At 38.5% G+C, this 26,226-nt stretch overlaps 3 protein-coding genes across 5 annotated transcripts in view; 2 read left to right on the top strand and 1 right to left on the bottom strand.

Annotated features, from left to right (window-relative positions):
• Window positions 1-26,226, bottom strand: part of LOC121298551 (B-cell receptor CD22-like) — a 98,808-nt gene that overhangs the window by 16,004 nt on the left and 56,578 nt on the right. The window contains exon 5 of the mRNA XM_041225677.1: window positions 1,193-1,462. Coding sequence (XP_041081611.1) covers window positions 1,193-1,462 — 270 coding nt within the window. The remainder of the gene's footprint in view (window positions 1-1,192; window positions 1,463-26,226) is intronic.
• On the top strand, window positions 10,857-18,747 carry LOC121298865 (B-cell receptor CD22-like). Its single transcript, XM_041226124.1, has 10 exons — window positions 10,857-11,237; window positions 11,615-11,872; window positions 12,262-12,531; window positions 12,791-13,060; window positions 13,579-13,848; window positions 14,709-14,802; window positions 15,108-15,174; window positions 15,612-15,736; window positions 16,594-16,672; window positions 18,362-18,747. The coding sequence occupies exons 1-9, from the start codon at window positions 10,898-10,900 to the stop codon at window positions 16,667-16,669; spliced, it is 1,770 nt and encodes a 589-aa protein (XP_041082058.1). The 5' UTR covers window positions 10,857-10,897; the 3' UTR covers window positions 16,670-16,672; window positions 18,362-18,747.
• Window positions 20,150-23,995, top strand: LOC121298866 (myb-related transcription factor, partner of profilin-like). 3 transcript variants are annotated; one of them, XM_041226127.1, is made up of 4 exons: window positions 20,150-20,348; window positions 21,415-21,721; window positions 22,227-22,613; window positions 22,999-23,995. In XM_041226127.1, exons 2-4 carry the CDS (start codon window positions 21,460-21,462, stop codon window positions 23,952-23,954), a joined length of 1,605 nt encoding a protein of 534 aa, XP_041082061.1. In that variant the 5' UTR covers window positions 20,150-20,348; window positions 21,415-21,459; the 3' UTR covers window positions 23,955-23,995. The 3 variants fall into 3 exon arrangements, with proteins under 3 accessions (XP_041082061.1, XP_041082059.1, XP_041082060.1); XM_041226125.1 differs by having other exon boundaries at window positions 20,150-20,459; XM_041226126.1 differs by lacking the exon at window positions 20,150-20,348 and adding an exon at window positions 20,503-20,591.

Below are 26,226 nucleotides of genomic sequence, written 5' to 3'. Positions count from 1 at the left end.
TAATGTGCTGGCAAATCAGTTGAAATATAATGAAAGAACGAACATGCAAAGAGGAAAATGCTCTTGCGAAGATGATTGAATGATCATATTTGCTGCCGTATTTAGTTTTCTACCAGAAACTTTACATTCTTTGAAGTTCTAATTAATTTTAGTTTTTTTTTTAATTGGTACTCACCTCTTGATGCAAATGATAATCACTAGGATAAGCAAGATGATCACAGGTACACTCCCAGCCACTGCATATACTAACGTGTTCATTCCCATGATCGCTGTCCAAGAAAACAGAAAGAAAGAAAGTGTTTGCATTAACAGTACAGCACAGTGCAGAGATATTACTAACTAGAATACATTGGTTGCATTGAATGAGTGCTATAAAAATAAATGAATGTAATTTCATTTGAACTCTCTTACAATATTAAGGGAAAACTTTTTTACTGCACCTTTTCCCCAGAGACGCACATTGCACCTCTAATGTATGTACAGAAGTGCCCAAAAGTATTCTTTAGTGCTAAGTGCTCTAATTAATGTGGAAATGATTACCATATATATGAACAACTTTTGAAAACAAATTCTAGCAAACTACTTTTTATATGTTTTGTCTTGTTTTTATTTGTTTAGAACTATACAAATCTGCAATTGTTTAACTGTTGTTAAACATTCTTCAGTACAGAGCTTTATGATTATATACTTACTCAGTGTGTTTCAGGAGTAGGGTCCCAATATTCTAATGCATCGCTGTTTTCTTGCAGCAGTGTGAGGGCTAAAGGGGTAGAAATGACTTGTGCATGTCTGGCTGATCCAGTGCACAGTGAGTAGTGGGTGTTAAAATCATACAAAGAACTTGAGACACTGAAGAGATAGCAGGGAGCCAGAGGGGTGCGAATGAATCAAACCCAATAGAGGAGTGAGTTACCCAGCTGTTTCTAGTGCTCTGATAGGTCACAATTGCGTGAGTGATGTGTGTAGGGGACAGTGTTCCCCAGGATTTCTAGTGCTCTGATAGGTCACAATTGCGTAAGTGATGTGTGTAGGGGACAGTGTTCCCAGGATTTCTAGTGCTCTGATAGGTCACAATTGCGTAAGTGATGTGTGTAGGGGACAGTGTTCCCAGGATTTCTAGTGCTCTGATAGGTCACAATTGCATGAGTGATGTGTGTAGGGGACAGTGTTCAGGCAAACAGACAGCACTTACATTTTACATGTATTTGCATTGGCGGAGATTTTTGTCTTCCAATCTCATTGCTTGATTCACAGTAATACTCTCCACTGTCAGCAAGGCTGATGTTTGCAAAGATGAGATTCTGTTCACTGCCTGAGTTCACGACATTGATTTGATTCCCCTTGAACCAGGTGTAGCTGCTGGCTGGTGGGTTTGCTGTGCTGCTGCAGGTCAGCGTCACTGTGCTCCCCTCCACTATTCCACCAGGAGCCCTGACTGAGATCGAGGTGTTCTTTGGGGAGTCTGAAAGTCAGCACAGAATGATCAGATCTTTATGATTAAATACTTCCTAAATGTGTTTCAGGAGTAGGTTCACAATTGCATGAGTGATGTGTGTAGGGGACAGTGTTCCCAGGATTTCTAGTGCTCTGATAGGTCACAATTGCATAAGTGATGTGTGCAGGGGACAGTCTTCCCACCCAGACATCCATTTTTTAAACTTCATTTTCTAGTCTTGTTACCACTTTTATTGCTGGATATATGGATTAATGACAGTGCTGTTGGGGTGTATTGTGTGTGATTATAACTTATCTATTGAAAGTATTCAATGCAGTATATAATAGTGTTCATTGAAATGCCTCAGAGCCTTTGTTCACTATACTCACATTTCACAATCAAGTCGAATTCTTCAGATTTAATGCTGCTGTTCTCAGCAGCAGCACAGCAGTACTTCCCAGAACGCTCATAAGAAACAATAAACTGAAGTTTGTTTGATTTCTCATTCTTGATTGGCTGCCCCTCCCTGTACCAGACAAAGCTGCTCTCACTCAGGTTGCAGCGGTCAAAGCCACAGGACAGGGAAACAAAAGATCCTTCTCTCACATTATTATATAGAACAGGAGGGTCCAGGGTAACCTTTAGCTCTTCATGGAATAAAAAGGCATGTTAGTTAATTAACAAACACTCAAATCTAAAATATGAGAAAAAAAAAAACATCTCAGCCCGGTAAGCACACATTCAGACAAGAACATCTTTTGTTCTTGTTTTGAAACATTAGTTTATCCAGTTTTATTCAAATCACTGTAAATCCATTGAGTTACAGGGGAGCTGGGTGACAAATCATCTTAATCATGCCTTTCACCCATAGAGACCTGCTAAAATAATAATAACAATAATAATAACAATAATAATAATAATAATAATAATAATAATAATAATAATAATAACAATAACAATAACAATAATAATAATAATAATAATAATAATAATAATAATAATAATAATAATAAATAATAATAATAATAATAATATGGGGTCAGTATGGTTTTGGGCAAAGTTTATTAAAACATGCTATTGGAGGAAATATCTAAAAACACTCACCGGTTATTGAAAGTGACACACCAGTTCTACCAGTCCATTTACCAGAAGGGTTATTTGTTTCAAATCTAAAATAATATCTGTCTCTGTCACTGCTTTGCAGAGCACTTATCTTTAGCGTGCAGTTCTTGACTTTGTTCCCTAGATACTCTGTCCGGTGTTCATATTCAGGACTCACATTGATTCCACTGCTGTGATACACATATGTGCCTGGATCAGCAACATCACGAATAGAAGTCCTGAACCACTTCACAGTTACTACAGTTAAAACTGTGCCATGAAACAGTTCAGGATAATCATATGTACAAGGTATGACCACAGAGGATCCTCTCAAAGCACACATCTCTTGTGGAGGATAATTCACTCCCCAGTCACCACCCTGAACAGCTGAAAAAGATTACATTGTGAACATCAACATGGAAGAACAAAACATTCAACATGCTTGCTTAAAAAAACCTGTTGTGTATGTGTCTAGTACAGTAGAATAATTCAGATCAATTGGACAATGGAAACATTCCCAGACTGTATTACCTTTCATTGCTGAGAACTACTGCATACAAATTACTATTCATAAATACATTATAGAATCTGAAACCAGGGAATTAAAATCAAACCGTGTAAGGATATACAGCGGCTGCTTGAGAACCTGTTTCATGCTGATATTCACTCACACTGTTTATGTGTGTGTTTCAGATTAGGGGATCTCTGATTGGTAATGCAAGTTTTCAGCATTTTTGTTAATGCAGTAGTGTTTTCTAGGAATCTAATACAATGTCTGGGTTTGACTGTAAAGCACCACAGAACAGGACAATACTGCGTGTGTTGAATGGGTGCTGCTCTTGTGTGTATTCCACAGACACTCTGTCCTGTTTGAATGCAGGACTCACATCCTGCTTTTGAATGGGTTTCTTTTTTTAACTGAAGATGAGAAGTACAATGCCAGGGTAACATATTGTCAATGAACCAAAATCCATGATAATGAGGGCTTTTCTTACTGAGTTTAAACAGAGATTGAAAATGGCATGTTTAACAGCTATAGCGCTAGCAGGAGCTGCCTGCTGCTCAACAGGGTTACAGAGTGCCAGTGTGATCGGGTCTGAACTGTGGAGGCTGATCTGTGGTGGGTGTGCTAAACAAACACCAGTTACATGCAGTATATTTAAAAACACTGTGGCACACCACAGTTTAAAACACTCGCACATCGAGAATGTTCCATTATATCACTTGTTTTAAATATTCACACACAATACTGTGCTTGGACTACTACTACTACTAATAATAATAATAATAACAATAATAATAATAATATGTTCCAAAAAATACTGTATAAAGTAGTAGGCTTACTGGGCACAATGAAAAGACTCGTCACTAATGTGCAGAATATTTCTTTGACAAACATCGTTGCTTCTTCCAGTTTGTGATTTTGATGTGTATTGTTTTTTTATTCTGATAGAGAGAAGCAAAGAAATGTAATTACACATAAACAATACAATGAATGTACATTGCTGTATGTATCTTAAAATATTTAACATTGTATTGGAAATCCCTGAATGAAACATATCTCCTAATAATACCCCCTTAAAGAAATGTAATATGGTGTAAAATACTGTACAGTCTAATATGGGATTATTCATGTATATTTAAAACAGTCAAATATGGTTCTATTTTACTGAAGAGTCACTTTTTTAATTGATTTACTTCAAATACAATCATAACAGAGAGTGCTCTTTTTTTTCTGTATAGTGCTTTTTCATAGCGGACCACCATCAAAAAGCGCTTTACATGATACAAGACTAGGGTGTGTGAGCTATGCATCAGCTGCAGAGTCAATCACAACAACGTCTCACCCCAAAGACAGAGCACAAGGAGGTTCAGTGACTTGCTCAGGGTCACACAGTGAGTGAGCGAGGATTTGAACCGGGGACCTCCTGGTTATAAGCCTGTTTCTTTAACCACTGGACCGCAGAGCCTCTTAGAATTTGACATTTGGTGTCATTAGTTAGTAAATATTTATTAACATATTTACAAAGTAATAAAAAACACCTCATTTGCTAAACCCTGTTTAACCCGATTTCAACGATGTCATAAACTTGGAGTTACTATATACTGTATTAGCTAACAATTCAGAAGTGTTCATATGTAAGTAAGCAAGTTAATAAACAAGTAAAATAATTTAAAAAAAAACCCTAACTGGGTGATAGGTATTAGTCTAAATCCTATTGAATTTTATATTGTATTGTGATAAGCATTGACCTTCCCTGAATAAATCAATACATCAATATTGTCCCATATTGTATGTCATCTGTACTTAAAATCAGTCATTATAGGGTGCACTGAGTGCACAAGGAGATATCCTAGGCAATACAATCCAAGACTAGTCAAGGTTTGTATCCTGGCAATGGAGACAGTTGTGTCCAAGTGCAGCAGAGTCGGCAGACTTTGTGCTGCTTTGTGCAATAATACATCAATCACAATACGAATAACAAGGGGAATATAAAAGAATATGTGACATGTGAAAGTGCCCTGTGTTATTTGACAAGATGGAAATATCACAAGGGACTGTTACTCACCAGTTTGATTGAGATGAAGAGCAATAACCAGGGCCTTAGGATCACTCCTGCTTCGGATAAACTGCCAGTGCTGACAGACTCAAATTTGCAGAAATACTTCAGGATTGAGGAAGTGGTTTGCAGATAGTTCTCTAATTCTAAAATAATTTACATGTCTAAGAACCAAACGAGCAAGATGGGCCGAACTGCCTCCTCTCGCTTATAAACTTTCTCATGGTCTTAAAACTCCACACAAGATGAAAGTCGAGAACAAACTAAATATTTTGGCACATTTTTTTTTTTTAAGGCATATTTAGTTCTTAAAAACATGTTTTACAAAGTGGGGAAGTCCCCACAATGTCGTTTTTTCAGGAGTTACTATCTTTGTGGGGACATTTTCTCAAATTTTGTCCACACATTGATAGTAATACCTGCCCACACTCACACACACACACACACAGACACACGCACTATTTCATGTATTATGCTCTTTCCACTGTATTTAATGTACTATTTCATGTATTATGCTCTTTCCACTGTATTTAATGTACTATTTCATGTATTATGCTACTATCATGTATTCTGCACTTTCCACTGTATTCAGTGTACTATGTATTATGCTACTATCATATATTATGTAATTTCCACTGTATAGCATTGTCACAAAGACGGCCGCAGTGGGTGACAACAGACCAGAAACAGCAACTGACTCTGAACACACAACCCCGAGTGAGTGAAAACATGTTGCTTTTATGCAGCTGTACTGAGACTCGATTGCTAATCAATCATTCAATTGGAGTCTCGGTACAACTGCACGTGAATTAATAAAGTGCAATTCCCCGTGCTCACATATTATTACATTTTACTTGCACGTGAAGTGCTGTGCAATCCTCATGCCTAAATACAAATATACATTTTAAACACTTGTGTTACACAGACCTGTTTATATCCCATGTACCAATGACTATACACCAACATTTAAACACACCACACGCAACACATAACAGATAATATACACAGGGGCGGGCACTTTGTCACAATCATGTATTATGCATTTCTCTATTTGAAGTATTATGGTTTGTTTTGTTCTTACTGCATCTTGTAAAGCACTTTATGATGGTGTTCCACTATGAAAGGCGCTATATAAAATAAAGATTGATTTATATTTTGCATTACAATATCAAATTACAATACAATAAATGTACTAGTATCAGTGCTAATGAAGAAAATAAAAATATAAGACAGCTCTGCTCGTCCGGTCCCAGTAGTATTCTCCAGTGTCATGGCTTATATTTTCCCAGGCTTCCAGAGGCTGGTTTTATAGAAAGGATGGATGAATAGATGTGATGCAGAAAAACAAACATTTACAATTCTTGGTGCACCTGGGCGTTCTTCTCAGGAAGCTTGGAAATGCATTGCTGGAGAGGAAACAGATGTGCCTTGTCTAGTTTTGAAAGTTTCTGTGAAATTAGGGGCCTGTAGTATGGTTAAGGGAAGGCTGTGTTAGATAGTTTAACAGGAATGCTTGTTAATTTACTTCTCCTGTGTTTGTGAACAGATATGCAATGTTGAAACTTCCTTTTTCTAACAATATTACTGCCGTCGTTCTTTTCTATAACTATTGTCGCTATAATTATTAATTTTCTCCTCATTATTATATCATACACACATAGGGGATAATCCACAGTTTATGAAATTGCCAAAAGAAAAAGTTGTAGACTACTGATGTGCATCGTGAGTGGTGGTGGTGTGGGAGGGGGGGGGGTGGGGGAATGTGTGTGCGCAAGTGCTTATATACTATTTAACACAAGCATAGGTAAGCATTGTAAAGCCCAGAGAGGTAAAGTAAACCATACTTCCAAGATAAGAAAAAGATTGCAAATGCATAGTATGACCATGGGGAAATTAACTTGCAAATTTACAGTGGTAAACTTGTTTAAGAGGCCGTTAAATGTATACCCACACAGTAATTTTGCAATGCCTGATGCTTTTCCGTGTATTATCATGCATTCTCCTTGCTTTGCTGCACTTTGCTATGCTTTTACCATGATACACTGCATCAAACTTTTTGATTCCAGACAGACGACGCTGTCCATAACTGCTGTTAAATGTTCCCAGTGTTAGTGAACAGCAGTGTATTTGCCTAATGGGCTCCATAAACAATGATTCCTCACACTGTTTGTAATGAAAGTCTTCTGTTTAATGGATTCATTTGAATGAATTTGAATAGACCCTGCCACAAACAAGAGAGTATTTTTGTCTTGGTTTTTTGGTGTATTGAAAAGCAATGCCTTTTACTGGGGGTTGACAAAGAATTTGAAAGTGCACGTCATAAAGCTGTGACACAGCTGTGAGGTCACCAGTATGGTAAAGCAGCTCAGACGCTGTTTAGAGCTGAACTTTACTTTACAGCTGCTTTAAAAATGTTCCTTTGCTCTGCATGCATTCAGAATAGTTGCAAAGCTTTTGTTTAAATGTGTTGTAGCAGAAACAATAAAAGATGTTACTTTTCTTTTTGTAATTTATATACTGTAAATAAAGTGCATGGGGGGGGGGGCTAAAAAAACTAAAAAGAATCTATAGCGCAATCTGGGCCTAATAGCAGAGTATTTCTCAACTTGTCTTCACAGTATAGACAGAAACAGTGTCTGTTGTTACAACGAAGGTTCCACTACCATTTTATTTTACCCAAAACACATTTAAACCAAATCTTTGAGCACGGTGATCAATGTTCAGAGGTATAAAAGCCTTCTTATCTGTGTGAAGGAATCTGACAAGGTTTGACCCCAACGAACTGGAAAGGTTGCACTGATATGGCTACAAAAAAAGGAAGTAATGTAACAACTGAGCAAAGACCAAAAAAAAAAAAGCCGCATTCAAATAAGACATGATCCTTCCCCTTTATTCAATTACCATGCATTTAATTCTCTGCCTGTTGGAAACTACCAGTGAAGATCAACACGTGTCTTTCTCTTGTCCTCTCTTCACAAGACGCAGGGTTAAGAGAACAGGTAGGTGTCTTTTCTTTTTGCTCTTTTGAGCAATCCTTTATTTACGATACGATTGTAACAGTACGTAGTTCTGCTGTCAGTTGGGACAACACCTTCCCTGACAGATATAGAGACTCATTACCCAGGGGGTGGATTGTGAATTGATCTGAACAGTGGCAGCTTGTTCAAGCATCATTTTAGCATATTTTATTGTATGTAGTCATGTTACAAGTAGAAAACCTCAGCTGTATTAAAGCAGAGTTAAGAGCGTCCTTATTTAGATCATTAAAATACTGTAAACCTCAATAAGAAATCATCTATGTATCACAGGGTGTACATTACAGTTTCTGGCACTTTTGTGAAAGAGATAACTGCTGCTTTTTATATATGGGACAATGCATTTAGCATAAAATTAACATCATGCGCTAGATTGTCAAAACCATTTATTCCAAAATTGTCATTAGTGCGATTTCTTCATACAGTAGAAACACACCCAATAAAGTTACATATATATTACATATATATGAGAGAGCGAGAGAGAGAGAGAGAGAGAGAGAAGAGAGAGAGAGAGAGAGAGAGAGAGAGAGAGAGAGAGAGAGAACTTATTGAAACGATGGGCAGTTGTCTCTGAGCTAAAATATATTCTTCTATTCAGTCAGCGCCACTCTGTCCACAGGTCCAAAGTGTTATATATATATATATATATATATATATATATATATATATATATATATATATATATATATATATATATATATAATGGTGTGACTGAATTGAAGAATGGATGAGGCAATTATTCACGTTCTCCTGTAGTCTTATTTACAAACAAACACAAGGAGAACTACTTTGGAACTGTTCAGAGTGGTGTGACTGAATTGAAGAATGGATGAGGCAATTATTCACGTTCTCCTGTAGTCTTATTTACAAACAAACACAAGGAGAACTACTTTAAACTAAACTTATTTGTATAATTCTGTATCCGTATCAGGACAGCTAAGCTGTACAGTTTTAATTTGTTTCTGGGTAGTAAGTGTTATTTTTCCCATGCTTATGCCTCAAAAGTATAGAAAATGGCTATTATTCCCCACAAACTTTGCTTTTGTGACCAGGACAGTGATATTTTGAAATTTACTATTTCCAATGAGAAAACGGGCAAATTTGTGTCTTTTCGTTTACATAAAGTCAGAAAAAAACAACATATGAATCCAAATTAACATGTATTTATACTAAAGTAATACAAAAATGACTACAAAAGATTTAGAAGTGAGTAGTTTTTCGATATTTACGATTATACTGTAAATTTACAGAGATTATACAGTATTTTAGCCGACCAGTGACCTCTAGTGGCCTTTTCGCTGGTATTGCAGGCTGCCCTATTTTACTGTCTGGGGAATAATGCTTCTCAACCTGAGACTAATATATATTCACTCTCTTACCTGCAATGATATATATATATTATATATATATATATATATATATATATAAGACAGATTGTTTTGTACAGTAGAAGGGAAAGACATACAAGCTAATATTGTTTTCGACTGTCAGGTTTTAGGAGTGAAGACGTTTACAATGCAAACAAACTGCATGCTAGTGGTGTCCCTTCTCTTTGTGCCAGGTAAGATGTGCAGCTCTCCTGATATTACCTGTGGCAGTTGTAGAAGCAGCAGTATACATGTATAACCACCCCTATTAAACCCAGAGGGATCTGTAGCTTGAGATCCTCTATTGCAGCCAATCAATTACTTTTTTTTTTTTAAAGTAAGTACAATCACAGGGTTGATTAATACAGACATTAATATTATATAAACCACCCATCTCATATTAATCATATGGTTATTGTTTCATTGCCTATTATTATTATTATTATTATTATTATTATTATTATTATTGGTAGTAGTAGTGCAAGCACAGTATTGTGTGTGAATATTTAAAACAAGTGATATAATGGAACATTCTCAATGTGCGAGTGTTTTAAACTGTGGTGTGCCACAGTGTTTTTAAATATACTGCATGTAACTGGTGTCGGTTTAGCACACCCACCGCAGATCAGCCTCCACAGTTCAGACCCGATCACACTGGCACTCTGTAACCCTGTTGAGCAGCAGGCAGCTCCTGCTAGCGCTATAGCTGTTAAACATGCCATTTTCAATCTCTGTTTAAACTCAGTAAGAAAAGCCCTCATTATCATGGATTTTGGTTCATTGACAATATGTTACCCTGGCATTGTACTTCTCATCTTCAGTTAAAAAAAGAAACCCATTCAAAAGCAGGATGTGAGTCCTGCATTCAAACAGGACAGAGTGTCTGTGGAATACACACAAGAGCAGCACCCATTCAACACACGCAGTATTGTCCTGTTCTGTGGTGCTTTACAGTCAAACCCAGACATTGTATTAGATTCCTAGAAAACACTACTGCATTAACAAAAATGCTGAAAACTTGCATTACCATTCAGAGATCCCCTAATCTGAAACACACACACATAAACAGTGTGAGTGAATATCAGCATGAAACAGGTTCTCAAGCAGCCGCTGTATATCCTTACACGGTTTGATGTTAATTCCCTGGTTTCAGATTCTATAATGTATTTATGAATAGTAATTTGTATGCAGTAGTTCTCAGCAATGAAAGGTAATACAGTCTGGGAATGTTTCCTTTGTCCAATTGATCTGAATTATTCTACTGTACTAGACACATACACAACAGTTTTTTTTAATCAAGCACGTTGAATGTTTTGTTCTTCCATGTTGATGTTCACAATGTAATCTTTTTCAGCTGTTCAGGGTGGTGACTGGGGAGTGAATTATCCTCTACAAGAGATGTGTGCTTTGAGAGGATCCTCTGTGGTCATACCCTGTACATATGATTATCCTGAACTGTTTCATGGCACAGTTTTAACTGTAGTAACTGTGAAGTGGTTCAGGACTTCTATTCGTGATGTTGCTGATCCAGGCACATATGTGTATCACAGCAGTGGAATCAATGTGAGTCCTGAATATGAACACCGGACAGAGTATCTAGGGAACAAAGTCAAGAACTGCACGCTAAAGATAAGTGCTCTGCAAAGCAGTGACAGAGACAGATATTATTTTAGATTTGAAACAAACAGCCCTTCTGGTAAATGGACTGGTAGAACTGGTGTGTCACTTTCAATAACCGGTGAGTGTTTTTAGATATTTCCTCCAATAGCATGTTTTAATAAACTTTGCCCAAAACCATACTGACCATATTATTATTATTATTATTATTATTATTATTATTTATTATTATTATTATTATTATTATTATTATTATTATTATTTTAGCAGGTCTCTATGGGTGAAAGGCATGATTAAGATGATTTGTCACCCAGCTCCCCTGTAACTCAATGGATTTACAGTGATTTGAATAAAACTGAATAAACTAATGTTTCAAAACAAGAACAAAAGATGTTCTTGTCTGAATGTGTGCTTACCGGGCTGAGATGTTTTTTTTTTTCTCATATTTTAGATTTGAGTGTTTGTTAATTAACTAACATGCCTTTTTATTCCATGAAGAGCTAAAGGTTACCCTGGACCCTCCTGTTCTATATAATAATGTGAGAGAAGGATCTTTTGTTTCCCTGTCCTGTGGCTTTGACCGCTGCAACCTGAGTGAGAGCAGCTTTGTCTGGTACAGGGAGGGGCAGCCAATCAAGAATGAGAAATCAAACAAACTTCAGTTTATTGTTTCTTATGAGCGTTCTGGGAAGTACTGCTGTGCTGCTGCTGAGAACAGCAGCATTAAATCTGAAGAATTCGACTTGATTGTGAAATGTGAGTATAGTGAACAAAGGCATTTCAATGAACACTATTATATACTGTATTGAATACTTTCAATAGATAAGTCATAATCACACACAATACACCCCAACAGCACTGTCATTAATCCATATATCCAGCAATAAAAGTGGTAACAAGACTAGAAAATGAAGTTTAAAAAATGGATGTCTGGGTGGGAAGACTGTCCCCTGCACACATCACTTATGCAATTGTGACCTATCAGAGCACTAGAAATCCTGGGGAACACTGTCCCCTACACACATCACTCATGCAATTGTGAACCTACTCCTGAAACACATTTAGAAATCCTGGGGAAGACTGTCCCCTACACACATCAGAAGTATTTAATCATAAAGATCTGATCATTCTGTGCTGACTTTCAGACTCCCCAAAGAACACCTCGATCTCAGTCAGGGCTCCTGGTGGAATAGTGGAGGGGAGCACAGTGACGCTGACCTGCAGCAGCACAGCAAACCCACCAGCCAGCAGCTACACCTGGTTCAAGGGGAATCAAATCAATGTCGTGAACTCAGGCAGTGAACAGAATCTCATCTTTGCAAACATCAGCCTTGCTGACAGTGGAGAGTATTACTGTAAATCAAGCAATGAGATTGGAAGACAAAAATCTCCGCCAATGCAAATACATGTAAAATGTAAGTGCTGTCTGTTTGCCTGAACACTGTCCCCTACACACATCACTTACCCAATTGTGACCTATCAGAGCACTAGAAATCCTGGGGAACACTGTCCCCTACACACATCACTTACGCAATTGTGACCTATCAGAGCACTAGAAATGCTAGGGAAGACTGTCCCCTACACACATCACTCATGCAATTGTGAACCTACTCCTGAAACACATTTAGGAAGTATTTAATCATAAAGATCTGATCATTCTGTGCTGACTTTCAGACTCCCCAAAGAACACCTCGATCTCAGTCAGGGCTCCTGGTGGAATAGTGGAGGGGAGCACAGTGACGCTGACCTGCAGCAGCACAGCAAACCCACCAGCCAGCAGCTACACCTGGTTCAAGGGGAATCAAATCAATGTCGTGAACTCAGGCAGTGAACAGAATCTCATCTTTGCAAACATCAGCCTTGCTGACAGTGGAGAGTATTACTGTGAATCAAGCAATGAGATTGGAAGACAAAAATCTCCGCCAATGCAAATACATGTAAAATGTAAGTGCTGTCTGTTTGCCTGAACACTGTCCCCTACACACATCACTCATGCAATTGTGACCTATCAGAGCACTAGAAATCCTGGGAACACTGTCCCCTACACACATCACTTACGCAATTGTGACCTATCAGAGCACTAGAAATCCTGGGGAACACTGTCCCCTACACACATCACTCACGCAATTGTGACCTATCAGAGCACTAGAAATCCTGGGGAACACTGTCCCCTACACACATCACTCACGCAATTGTGACCTATCAGAGCACTAGAAATGCTAGGGAAGACTGTCCCCTACACACATCACTTACGCAATTGTGACCTATCAGAGCACTAGAAATCCTGGGGAACACTGTCCCCTACACACATCACTTACGCAATTGTGACCTATCAGAGCACTAGAAATGCTAGGGAAGACTGTCCCCTACACACATCACTCATGCAATTGTGAACCTACTCCTGAAACACATTTAGGAAGTATTTAATCATAAAGATCTGATCATTCTGTGCTGACTTTCAGACTCCCCAAAGAACACCTCGATCTCAGTCAGGGCTCCTGGTGGAATAGTGGAGGGGAGCACAGTGACGCTGACCTGCAGCAGCACAGCAAACCCACCAGCCAGCAGCTACACCTGGTTCAAGGGGAATCAAATCAATGTCGTGAACTCAGGCAGTGAACAGAATCTCATCTTTGCAAACATCAGCCTTGCTGACAGTGGAGAGTATTACTGTGAATCAAGCAATGAGATTGGAAGACAAAAATCTCCGCCAATGCAAATACATGTAAAATGTAAGTGCTGTCTGTTTGCCTGAACACTGTCCCCTACACACATCACTCATGCAATTGTGACCTATCAGAGCACTAGAAATCCTGGGGAACACTGTCCCCTACACACATCACTCACGCAATTGTGACCTATCAGAGCACTAGAAATCCTGGGGAACACTGTCCCCTACACACATCACTCACGCAATTGTGACCTATCAGAGCACTAGAAACAGCTGGGTAACTCACTCCTCTATTGGGTTTGATTCATTCGCACCCCTCTGGCTCCCTGCTATCTCTTCAGTGTCTCAAGTTCTTTGTATGATTTTAACACCCACTACTCACTGTGCACTGGATCAGCCAGACATGCACAAGTCATTTCTACCCCTTTAGCCCTCACACTGCTGCAAGAAAACAGCGATGCATTAGAATATTGGGACCCTACTCCTGAAACACACTGAGTAAGTATATAATCATAAAGCTCTGTACTGAAGAATGTTTAACAACAGTTAAACAATTGCAGATTTGTATAGTTCTAAACAAATAAAAACAAGACAAAACATATAAAAAGTAGTTTGCTAGAATTTGTTTTCAAAAGTTGTTCATATATATGGTAATCATTTCCACATTAATTAGAGCACTTAGCACTAAAGAATACTTTTGGGCACTTCTGTACATACATTAGAGGTGCAATGTGCGTCTCTGGGGAAAAGGTGCAGTAAAAAAGTTTTCCCTTAATATTGTAAGAGAGTTCAAATGAAATTACATTCATTTATTTTTATAGCACTCATTCAATGCAACCAATGTATTCTAGTTAGTAATATCTCTGCACTGTGCTGTACTGTTAATGCAAACACTTTCTTTCTTTCTGTTTTCTTGGACAGCGATCATGGGAATGAACACGTTAGTATATGCAGTGGCTGGGAGTGTACCTGTGATCATCTTGCTTATCCTAGTGATTATCATTTGCATCAAGAGGTGAGTACCAATTAAAAAAAAAACTAAAATTAATTAGAACTTCAAAGAATGTAAAGTTTCTGGTAGAAAACTAAATACGGCAGCAAATATGATCATTCAATCATCTTCGCAAGAGCATTTTCCTCTTTGCATGTTCGTTCTTTCATTATATTTCAACTGATTTGCCAGCACATTAGAGCCAGCTCCAGCGAGATGGAATGACAAATAGAAGCAAGCCAAGGTGCCAGGACACATGCTGACATCCTCTAATAAAAATGTCATCCTAACTGACTGATTCAGTGACTGATTTTTTTTTACATCATAAGGAACAAAAAAGACCAACCACTAGAAAAACGGAATGTGGAAAATGAAGGAGACAATAAGGAGATCATGGTAACCTCAATTACTTATTAATAATCATCAAGGACCTTTATAATTAATGCAGGATCTTAGCAACAGTAATAATTATTATAATGGACTTCCATGTCTAGTAGAATCTGTTTTCAGGAATTCACCTCTAAATAACCTTTATTAGTAGCACCCTGTAAGGTCGATAATGCATTTCCAGTTATGTTATTTTAAAGATTTTCAAAAACCGCAAGAAAAAGGAACTGGAATGATGAAATCCTGTATTATGCAAATGAGACAAACCATTTAGTCTGACTAAACAGCTCTTTTGTTCTCTTTATGTAAATTGCACATTCTTGGTGTTTACTGGTGTGAGTAAGTTTCTTCAATACCTTTGCTGTGTTCATTGTATTCTATTTTTAAGATTTGAGTTTTACTGCACATTGCGAATCATCTTTTGCTCTTTCTTTGTGTTTTTGAAGGATATAAATACAATATATGCAAATGTAAATGTATCACATTCTACCAGAGGAACACAAGACCATTTAGAGGAGATGGAGGAGATACACTATGGATGCATCCAGTTCCAGGACAAAGACCAAGCGAAGTAAATATAGATACATGTATTTTTCTAATTGAAACAACCTTTAATTGCATTGCAGATCACACAATTGCCCTGTAGAAAAGGGAATGAACGGAAGGCAAATGACATGACCTGTCACTAGAATGGCAGGGGGGTTATATTGACAGTGGTATATATATATATATATATATATATATATATATATATATATATATATATATATATATATATATATATATATATATATATATATATATATATATACATCACAATCTAGAATATATTATTAGGTTGTCCTATATTACAGACCAGTAATCCATGCAGTAAAGGGATACCTAAAGGCTAAAATCTGCAACAAAACTATCTAATGATTAAAAACGTTGTGATAGTTTCTTAATATTTTTTAAACTATTTTGTGTTTTGCTTTATTAGGTTAACCACCATAAGAAAATATAAATGAATATATTAGTAGCCGCTGCAGTATTTTTTTTTTAAACACAAAACAAAAAGACAGACAACCCACCAGTGCAGTGGTACACAGTGCAGGCTTATTTTTTGGTCATATTTATGGATATATTTATTTATTTTGTGTCTCTCTCCAAATTAAACGGCAAGACAAAAAAGAAAAAAATCAAAAGTTAAAGGACAACTTTTTATGAAGGTTTTCAACTAGCACTATAAGAGCAGAGCAGCAAAACGATTGCATGCTCTAACTCCCCAAACTAGCCCAGAGCACACAGCCCGCCCCTCCCCCACTCTGCACAGAGGATAAGTGAAGGCTTTAAAATAATGTGCTTTTTCAATCTGCCAAGATTATTATGATTATTATAATTATTATTATTACTGTTTAAAATCAATATGTAACATTCATGCTCCCTCAGCTCAGGAATAAATGAAAAGAATGATCCTTTACAAGACTCTGTTATCTACAGCACAGTCGCCAAGCCGGTCAGCTGAACGGTATGAAATATCAATCTCCTCTTTCTTTTTGTATCTTTAGCTGTTAGGAAATGCACCACATTGACAACACTTGACACTGGCCGTGTCACAGCTACCTGTCGCTCCTTTCTGTGCACTTCTCATTTCAGGGTACATTTCTTTTTTTAACTGAATCCTAAGCAACATACATGGAAATGATTTGGATAGCTATGTAAATATGTTATTTATTATTATTATTATTATTATTATTATTATTATTATTATTATTATTATTATTATTATTATTACAATTGTAACAAAATATCACAGTACAAAGGGCGACATTACAATTGTCACATTACAAAATATCACATTACAGAATATCACTTTACAGATAGGAACAGTTATGAAGTACAGTAAAGTCAGTAGCAGATAAATCAAATAATAGCAGAAATAAAGAATACAGTGAATTACATTTAGGAGCGAATAAGACTCGGAGCAGTTAGCTTATAGTAAAAATATTTGCTTCAAGTCAGAGCAATTACAAAAACATGAAAATGGATCCCTATAAGAGTAAAATCAAGTTATAATTAAGAAGATACAGGAAGTAGTTATAATTAAGAGCAGTAGTAGAATATGGCAAGGTATGGAGCAGTTCAGTACAAGTACAAGCTGATGCAAGTACTGGTACAATTGGGTGCCATAAGCTTATGGTTGTGCTATACTGTGTGTTACAGGGTCAGTGTGTGGTAGGAGCTCATGGTTGTGTTATACTGTGTGTTACAGGGTCAGTGTGTGGTACATTAGGAGCTCATGGTTGTGCTATACTGTGTGTTACAGGGTCAGTGTGTGGTACATTAGGAGCTCATGGTTGTGCTATACTGTGTGTTACAGGGTCAGTGTGTGCTACATTAGGAGCTCATGGTTGTGCTATACTGTGTGTTACAGGGTCAGTGTGTGCTACATTAGGAGCTCATGGTTGTGTTATGCTGTGTGTTACAGGGTCAGTGTGTGCTACATTAGGAGCTCATGGTTGTGTTATGCTGTGTGTTACAGGGTCAGTGTGTGCTACATTAGGAGCTCATGGTTGTGTTATGCTGTGTGTTACAGGGTCAGTGTGTGCTACATTAGGAGCTCATGGTTGTGTTATGCTGTGTGTTACAGGGTCAGTGTGTGCTACATTAGGAGCTCATGGTTGTGTTATGCTGTGTGTTACAGGGTCAGTGTGTGCTACATTAGGAGCTCATGGTTGTGTTATGCTGTGTGTTACAGGGTCAGTGTGTGCTACATTAGGAGCTCATGGTTGTGTTATGCTGTGTGTTACAGGGTCAGTGTGTGGTACATTAGGAGCTCATGGTTGTGTTATGCTGTGTGTTACAGGGTCAGTGTGTGGTACATTAGGAGCTCATGGTTGTGTTATGCTGTGTGTTACAGGGTCAGTGTGTGGTACATTAGGAGATCATGGTTGTGTTATGCTGTGTGTTACAGGGTCAGTGTGTGCTACATTAGGAGCTCATGGTTATGGGGTTATCAATGTTAGTAAATAGGAAAGAGAACTTGGAGTTTCGAAGTGTGCAATTCACTTTAGTTTCTTGCTTTTCTTATGAATGCTCTTCATGCAGTTCCTTATATTGTTATCTTTTATTGTGTGTTTCTTCTGAGCTAATTTTTCTCTTCGTCGCTGTTATCTTCATTTTCTACTTGCTTCATTACTTCTCCTTTTCTCTTCAGAAACACAAGTTCACAATTCTGCTACAATGCAGAGGAACATGTTGCAGTCATTCAAGATCTTTTGCCATGTACTCTCCATCAAGTATTGGAACAGGTGAAGAAATGTAGAACAATGGACAGAGGGGCATTATTTTTTTTTTGCTTTACAAGAGTGTGACCAGCCCCAATCTAAGTCTTTATGAGCAATATATGTACATGCTTTTAAAATGTCATGACCCTCTGTAATATATCCATTGACAAAACATACAATGTCAGATACTTGTGTAAAAGCAAAGTCTAAATATTTGTTTCTTAAATCCATGAATCAACGTGGCAGTCAATTAATTAGAAAAATATAATACTGAAAAATGCAGGAAAAGTTATTTATCAGAGAGAGAGAAAGTAACAATTGCCACTGTCTTCGTTTTTTTTTTTCTGGCTGTTTTTGGCTCTGTGCCATTTTTTTTTGTTTGTTTTTTTATAGTGTTTTTGTCTTGTTAAACCTTTTTATTTTGCAATAAACCGGCGCAATTCACTCACCACTTTGTGTGTTGCATTTCCTGGTCTGACGTCACCACTACAGCCAGCCTGTTCACAGTGGCACATCATCTTAATCATGCCTTTCAACCCTAGTGACCTGCTAAAAATCATTTCAAAAATACTACTACTACTACTACTAATAATAATAATAATAATAATAATAATAATACATTCTCAGTATGGGGTTGGGCAAAGTTTCTTAAAACATGTTAATAACTCACCAGTTATTGAAAGGGATGATCCAGTGGTACCAGTATATTTACCAGTAGTGTGAGTTGTTGTAAATAATATCTGTCACTGTCATTGCTTTGCAGAGCACTTATCTTTAGCGTTAGGTTCTTGACTTTGTTCCCTAGATACTCTGTCTGGTGTTCATATTCAGGACTCACATTGATTCCAGTGCTGTGATACACATATGTGCCTGGATCACCAGCATCAGGAATAGAAGTCCTGAACCACTTCACAGTTACTCCAGTTAAAACTGTGCCCTGAAACAGTTCAGGATAATCATATGTACAGGGTATGACCACAGAGGATCCTCTCCAAGCACACATCACTAACGGAGGATAATTCACTCCAAAGGTACCACCCGGAACAGCTAAAAAATATTATATTGTTAATAATAAAATGGAATAACATAACATTTAACATGCTTACTTTAAAATACATATACACACGCACACACACACGCTATTTGAAATATCTGGTTACAGTGCAGAACAAAACCCGTGGCAGGAGCAAAGCTGTGTCCTGCATCAAAGTGGTTACCATCGCTGTGTATGACAATCACGTCATGAGCAAGGAAGACCAAGGTCAAGTCATGGCATGGTTTCATCGTGAGATTTAGCCTCCTTTAAATGGCTTTACATGTATCTCAAATACGTTTGGGTAGGCTGTATTAATACATTAATGTAGACATATATGTAGATTTATAAATGCATTCCTCAGGAAAGCACAGTTGCAAAGGGTACCTATTCTGGATTACAATATCCAATTATATTAGTATTGTGTAGCTTTCAGAAATAATTCGTCCAAACCAAGCTTTCACTGCGTCACCGATATCTTTACTTTGACCAACCTTAATCTGCACCGACTGACGGGGCGCTCATCCAATCAGGCTTTGAGGATAAAACTTTCAGCCAATAAAGAACCCCGCCTTTCCAGCTGTGGCTCAGAGGACAAACCCACGTTCACCAATCAAAGCCTTCAAAAACCAAGATGTTTTGTATCTGGAAATCTCGATTGGCTGTTAGCCTTGTCGCTCTAGCGAGTATTCAGGCAGGTCCTGTGTTTATGTTGCGAGACAATGAGGAAGGAAACATTGCATCTGGGTTTATAAATATATTTGTTTTAACGGCGTTTTGGTGATTTCTACGTTTTATAATACAGAAATGAGACTCAAATTGTAAAACCAGCGTTAAACCCTACTGACTGTGTCCTCGGAGCGCTTCTTACACCAAACCGGGAGGTCAGCAACCAGCGACAGGCAGTTAATCCGCTTCACAACTGGACTCTGTATTTATCTCTTGATGGAGCTGCATGTTGTTCACTATGAGAATGTGTAATTACTGAGTGCCTGGTAAGCAGGGATAGACCTACTGTACTGGTGTGTGTACACGAGGTCCCGGGCGGTGTGTGTTGCGGTTCACTCATATGCGACTTGTGCATTAGAGGGTAACATCAGAGTTGTTCGCTTGCTCTTGTTTTATAGGTAGGCTATGTTACTGTGATTTACAGATTTTCTGCACTGGAGTTGACATCATTTCAAACGAACCACTAATGTTGTAGCAGCAGGCGACTATGACGGTTTTCTGCAATCCCTGCTGTATATCTCTACTTGTAGTTTAATGTTGTAAAGGTGACATGTTCCTAGGGGCAGGCAATGCATTACTGTATATACCTAGATACTACATATACTTGTGCGACAGGGTGGGGGTTGGAAACGTACCTGTAGGCCGCTCAACTGGACTTTACACAACTTCCCAGTAACTTCTGTAAATGTCCAGAGAACGGGCGTGTCGTATCTAAATTTACGATTCCACTTACTCTTTTTGGTATGTAAGCAAACAAACTGCATTAACTTCCCTGAATAAAAGTATATTAAGTTGATATTTGCATAAACACACACACATAGAGGAGACAGCCATGGATTCTGCACATATTTCGTTGTGAGATGTTTGTTTATTTCCATATCGGGGCATTCTTTGATGTGTGTTTTTAATGACAGGCCAACTCTGAGTGCAAAATGCATTGCACAGGTAGATTCCATAGATCCCAGAATGATAGGGAACCGACACATAATAGGACATTAAATCGTTATGAAAATGTCAGCGATGTAAAGTATCTATTTAGGATATTAAATTGCATTTTAAACTGCAATATATACATGTAGAATTGTATGCAATTACTGTGTGTCAATTTGGGGTGGGATTATACATGAATAAACCATAAACAGATATTTAAAACCCGCTGTCTGAATGGAAGGCTGAGATTTTTTTTTTTTTTTTTTTTTTTGTGTGTGTTTTCCTTTTCAGGGTTCAGTGAATGTCCCTTTGTTGGGTAACAAGGGAGGTCCTGCAATGGATTCAGTCTACATTAAACAGGAAGCCGCTGACTGGGAATCTGTGTGCATTAAAAACGAGGATTCTGATCTGGAACCAGCATGCATTGAGCAGGAAGTGTTGAGTGGAGATGTGAACACTACAATTGAGAAAGAGGTGCCTGAACTGAGAATCGCTCAGAGGAACCGCCTCCTCCCTGAAGTGCATGTGAGAAGAGGAAACTTAACAGCTGCCAGTGATCAGAGGGCAAGATCAGTGACTCCCAAGATCAATATAAAGGGCAAGTTAAGCTGAAATGCAGCTATGTTACAAAGTGGTATTTGTGCATTTAGAAAGTTTTTTGTTTTGTTTTTTTAAATGCAGCACAGTCAATTAATGTGTATATGTGTGTGTGTGTGTGTACACACACACAGACACACATTGTCCTTACATAAAACATATCTATACACAGATATGTATAGATAGATATAGGTATAGATATGTTTTATGTAAGGACATTTTTACCTTTTTAATTGCTTATAAAGTTTACTTGATGCAAAGCAGTTGTATTCTGTTTGTGTTTCTTACATTTTTATTCTGAAGTGCCTGAGTGGCCCACAAGGAGCTCTGTGAGAGCTGCAGCATGCTTGTAATGGGCAGCTATCGAATACAGTGTTGACGGATTCCTGCCTTTGTTCACTAATGACCAGTATACTTGAATATTAATTATCAAATCAATGATCGTTATGTCTTTTTGTTTTCAAGGCTTTGTTATCAATATCGCTCTTCCGGTTTATTGCCCACAGATCCGAAACGACGGCACAGGTTTTCAGAGGAAGAGGACATCGTGTTGAAGGAGGCGGTTGCTCTCCGGCACAATCAGCTGTATGGCAGGGAAAGCTGCAGGCTGGGGAGAGGAGGAAAGAAGAAGCTGTGGCAGGAGATTGCCAGCCATGTTAACAATGTGGCCGAACACAGACGCAAGCCAGATGATGTCCGGCGGCGTTTCGAATTTATAAGAAATAAACTGCGGTCGAGAGCTGGGCGTCTGGTTACAGGAGGAGTGAGTCAGGGATCCGCTGTGCCCAACGGCAGCAGGTCTCCAGACACAACCTCTGATGAACTCGCATCCCTGGAGGAAGAGCTGCTGATGGGAGTCTCCAGTGCTGTGGACACCCTCACTGAGTGGTGTGGTGAGGAACAGCTGTCACAGAATTTAAAATACAAACGTTACTAGAGCAGACTACAATTCTATTGCTTTGCACTGTTAAACTTTTGGCAGGCAGCTTTATTTTGTGGAGGCGTGCATATGTGTGCTATAACATATTTTAACATGCGTTTCTGTGCCACATTTGGCTATGCATCCAATTGTGATGAGACTTTGTATCGAACAAGCTATTCACAGTAACATAATTGCTGAAGAAGCACAGCTTTGCCACACCCTGTGAATGACTGTCATTATGACTTACACAACCTATTCTGTGTTTCTTATATTTTTGGCAGCAATATGTTGTGGCTGCAGAATAAATGACCTCCTAATGTGAGCCAATCCCTTTCTCTTCTGTCCTTGTTCCACAGATACCCCTTTGGGATTACAACCACCACCACCACCCCCTTCACTGGGCAGTCCAGCTAACTTTTACACCAGCTACTCCATGGATGTACCACACCAAGGTGCCACCAGTGTAAACGATGCACCTCACAACCCGCATTTCCCCAACACCCTGGTTCCGAGTCTGTGCAATGAGGAGCTAATGCAGGAGCCATATCCACCCAGCCAACACCTACCACAAGTAGAGGAACACAAAACACCAGCTTGGAACTTAAAAGACCAACCACAGGCAACCAGAAGTGCTCCATCCAGAAACATACCGACGCAACCAGCGATTTCACGCAACCCGTCTTCTGCAGCAAGACCTCAATCTTCGCAAGCAACAGTTAGCCAACAAAAAAGTTCAGGTGAAGGCCAGGAGGGGTATGGAGAGCATGAGGTTCTGGGAGCAAAGAGGTCAAGCCCTCAACCCCACCAGAATGACCCTGGATCTGCGGTGGACAGAGGCTATCTTATGGAGCGGAATTATACGATGGAGGCCATCCAGGAGGCTCGACTGCAGGAACTGCGTGCAATCTGCAAAGTGCTGGAGAGAGTGGAGCAGAAACAGAGCGCCTTCCTGGGCGCCATTGCCAGCAGGCAGAATGAAGAACTAGAGATGCGGCAGGCTCTTGTCCAGACTATTGGGAGCATAGGAACCACGATGAACAGATACTTTGAACATCTCATACAGAACTCTAACTCGACCTTCACTCCTCCGGAAAAGCTTATTCTGCCAGCAAGGGTGGATTCCCCAGCACAAGAAGCCAGCCACGTATCTCCCAGTGTTCTCCAGGGTGATTCTCCACACACCAGGGGGAAAGCTCTGTCCTTTCTTCCCAAACTCACAGACATGGTTTCCCTACCTTCTGAAGTTGTAGAGGATTGCATTGCAGGGTTGTATCCTACACACAGCCCTTGCTCTTATCCTGTGAAATACTGATTAAAGATCATATACCAGTACTGAATAGATGGTTTTATGTTATTTCAGCATGGTCTAATCTGGGCTACATTTCACAAAAAAAAAACTGATTTGGGAACCCAGTATTTTAGTTACAGAAGTTTAATTAGATCCAATTAAATATTCAGGTACAGTACATACAGTATAGTATTTTTATCACTTTCAGAGTCCTGCACTACAATAGTAAAGCTGTTTTTCCTTTCTTCTACAAAGTGTCGCTGTGAGATCAGGTATTCCTTTAATTCAAGTAAAATAATGAACTAGCTGAATTCAGCAAAACAGACAATATTAGTGCACTATTAGTCTAAATAATAATTACTTCCACTTCCAACATCCCAATTCTGAACTATCCCAATACAAACATTCATTTTGTGCCAACACAGAATAATTAAAATGCATAAACACAATGTACTGTAAGAAGTGCAATCACTAACACTGTGCCATGCTTTCACAATGTACTGTAGTGCAATCACTAGCACTGTGCCATGCTTTCACAGTGTACTGTAGTGCAGTCACTAACACTGTGCCATGCTTTCACAAGTGTACTGTAGTGTAATGCAATCACTAGCACTGTGCCATGCTTTCACAATGTCACTGTAGTGCAATCATGCTTTAACACTGTGCCAGGCTTTCACAATGTACTGTAGTGCAGTCACTAACACCGTGTGCCATGCTTTCACAGTGTACTGTAGTGCAATCACTAAGCACTGTGCCATGCTTTCACAATGTACTGTAGTGCAGTCACTAGCACTGTGCCATGCTTTCACAATGTACTGTAGTGCAGTCACTAGCACTGTGCTTACCATGCTTTCACAGTGTACTGTAGTGCAATCATTAACACTGTGCCAGGCTTTCACAATGTACTGTAGTGCAGTCACTAGCATTGTGCCATGCTTTCACAATGTACTGTAGTGTAATCACTAATACTGTGCCATGCTTTCAACTGTCTATTCCCAGGTTATCAACTGCAATGCTCAGATATTCCAAGCTATTTTATCTGCCCTTCAAAGGAATATAACAAAAGATTTCTCAGGGGGGAAGTGGTATGCTGTAGCATTGAATATTGATCCTGCCCAACTCTCTGCATACACTGAAGTCTAGCTGTTTACCTCTGCAGATATTGTAAACTCTCATATTATAATAGAAGAGGGCGACTTTATAATATAACTTAATGTATATTATCAGCATTAACGCCATTAAGACATGCCCCCCTTATATTATCTAGGGGCTAAAGATTATTGTTTTATTAGTAGTAGTAATCGTAGTCGTATTTGCGTTTTTACAAAGCACGACGCAGCGGTAAAATCAGCAAAATAAAGTATTTCTTCTTTATCAATTTACCATATGACTTTGTGGTCCAGATCAAGTGTTAAGCTTCATGTGTGAAATAACACGATTAGTGGGTAGCTGTCATCTTATATTTCCACGTCCACTTGAAGTGGTTCGCTTTATGCTTTGACGTGATCTGTATGTGACCGCAGTGAATACAATGAAGGGCCCCCGGTTATCCCAGGTAGACTGTGTTTTCCGGAGAACTGGGGGTAAAGGGCTCTTCATCTGTCGGCGGTGGTGATTGAATTACGTCAGCCTCTCTGTCTCTTGTTTGCTTTTTCGGGTCAAAGCGAATCACAAACAGACCTTTACCAGAAGTTGATGAATCCTGCTTCCTTGGACGTTAAGTACATTAAAATAAAGAGTAAAATATATCGAGTGCTTTAGCCGGTCACTTTTTCAGAGAGTTTAAGGTGTTTTTCTGAAGAACAAAGAAACAACCTGCTGCCAGCTCACCTTGTGAAGTCGTCTCTCTCACTCGTAAGGGAACGCTCGGTTAGGAGAAATAACTAACCACTTCGATTGTACCTTAGCCTGTTATTTACTGAGCAGTTCTGGATGCGCTGTCTGGCAGGCACTTTGTATTGGAAGTGGATTACTTAACCTTTTCTGTTTTTGAACTTTTAAACTAAATTTAATTACTCTTTGAGCTGAAGTTTAAGTCTGATACCCGAGGTGAGTAAAACAGGCTCTTCTATTTAAAAAAATAAAACGGTTAGAGGAATGTTTAGATGGTTTTAATAGAGCTCTTTAGAAAGTGTAGTGTAGTTTATAAATGTGATGAACAACAAACAACAAAGGAATGCATAGACATTATTTTAGTACTTTAATCATGTATTCATTTATGTTATTTTGAAAATGCAGCATAGTATTATTTGTTTTATTATATTATTATTATTATTATTATTATTATATTAGTATT

Source organism: Polyodon spathula, chromosome 24 (genome assembly GCF_017654505.1).
Source record: "Polyodon spathula isolate WHYD16114869_AA chromosome 24, ASM1765450v1, whole genome shotgun sequence".
Taxonomy (NCBI): Eukaryota; Metazoa; Chordata; class Actinopteri; order Acipenseriformes; family Polyodontidae; genus Polyodon; species Polyodon spathula.
This window is presented reverse-complemented; position numbering and strand designations above follow the sequence as displayed.

Excerpts from the sequence above, each read along its gene's own strand:
- LOC121298866 (XM_041226127.1), top strand. The coding sequence starts at position 21,460 with ATGGATTCAGTCTACATTAAACAGGAAGCCGCTGACTGGGAATCTGTG. Across the intron at positions 21,722-22,226 it reads TCCCAAGATCAATATAAAGG|ATCCGAAACGACGGCACAGG; the intron begins GCAAGTTAAGCT and ends TATTGCCCACAG. Across the intron at positions 22,614-22,998 it reads CACCCTCACTGAGTGGTGTG|ATACCCCTTTGGGATTACAA; the intron begins GTGAGGAACAGC and ends CTTGTTCCACAG.
- LOC121298865 (XM_041226124.1), top strand. The coding sequence starts at position 10,898 with ATGTGTGCTTTGAGAGGATCCTCTGTGGTCATACCCTGTACATATGAT. Across the intron at positions 11,238-11,614 it reads TGTGTCACTTTCAATAACCG|AGCTAAAGGTTACCCTGGAC; the intron begins GTGAGTGTTTTT and ends TATTCCATGAAG. Across the intron at positions 13,849-14,708 it reads AATGCAAATACATGTAAAAT|CGATCATGGGAATGAACACG; the intron begins GTAAGTGCTGTC and ends TTTCTTGGACAG.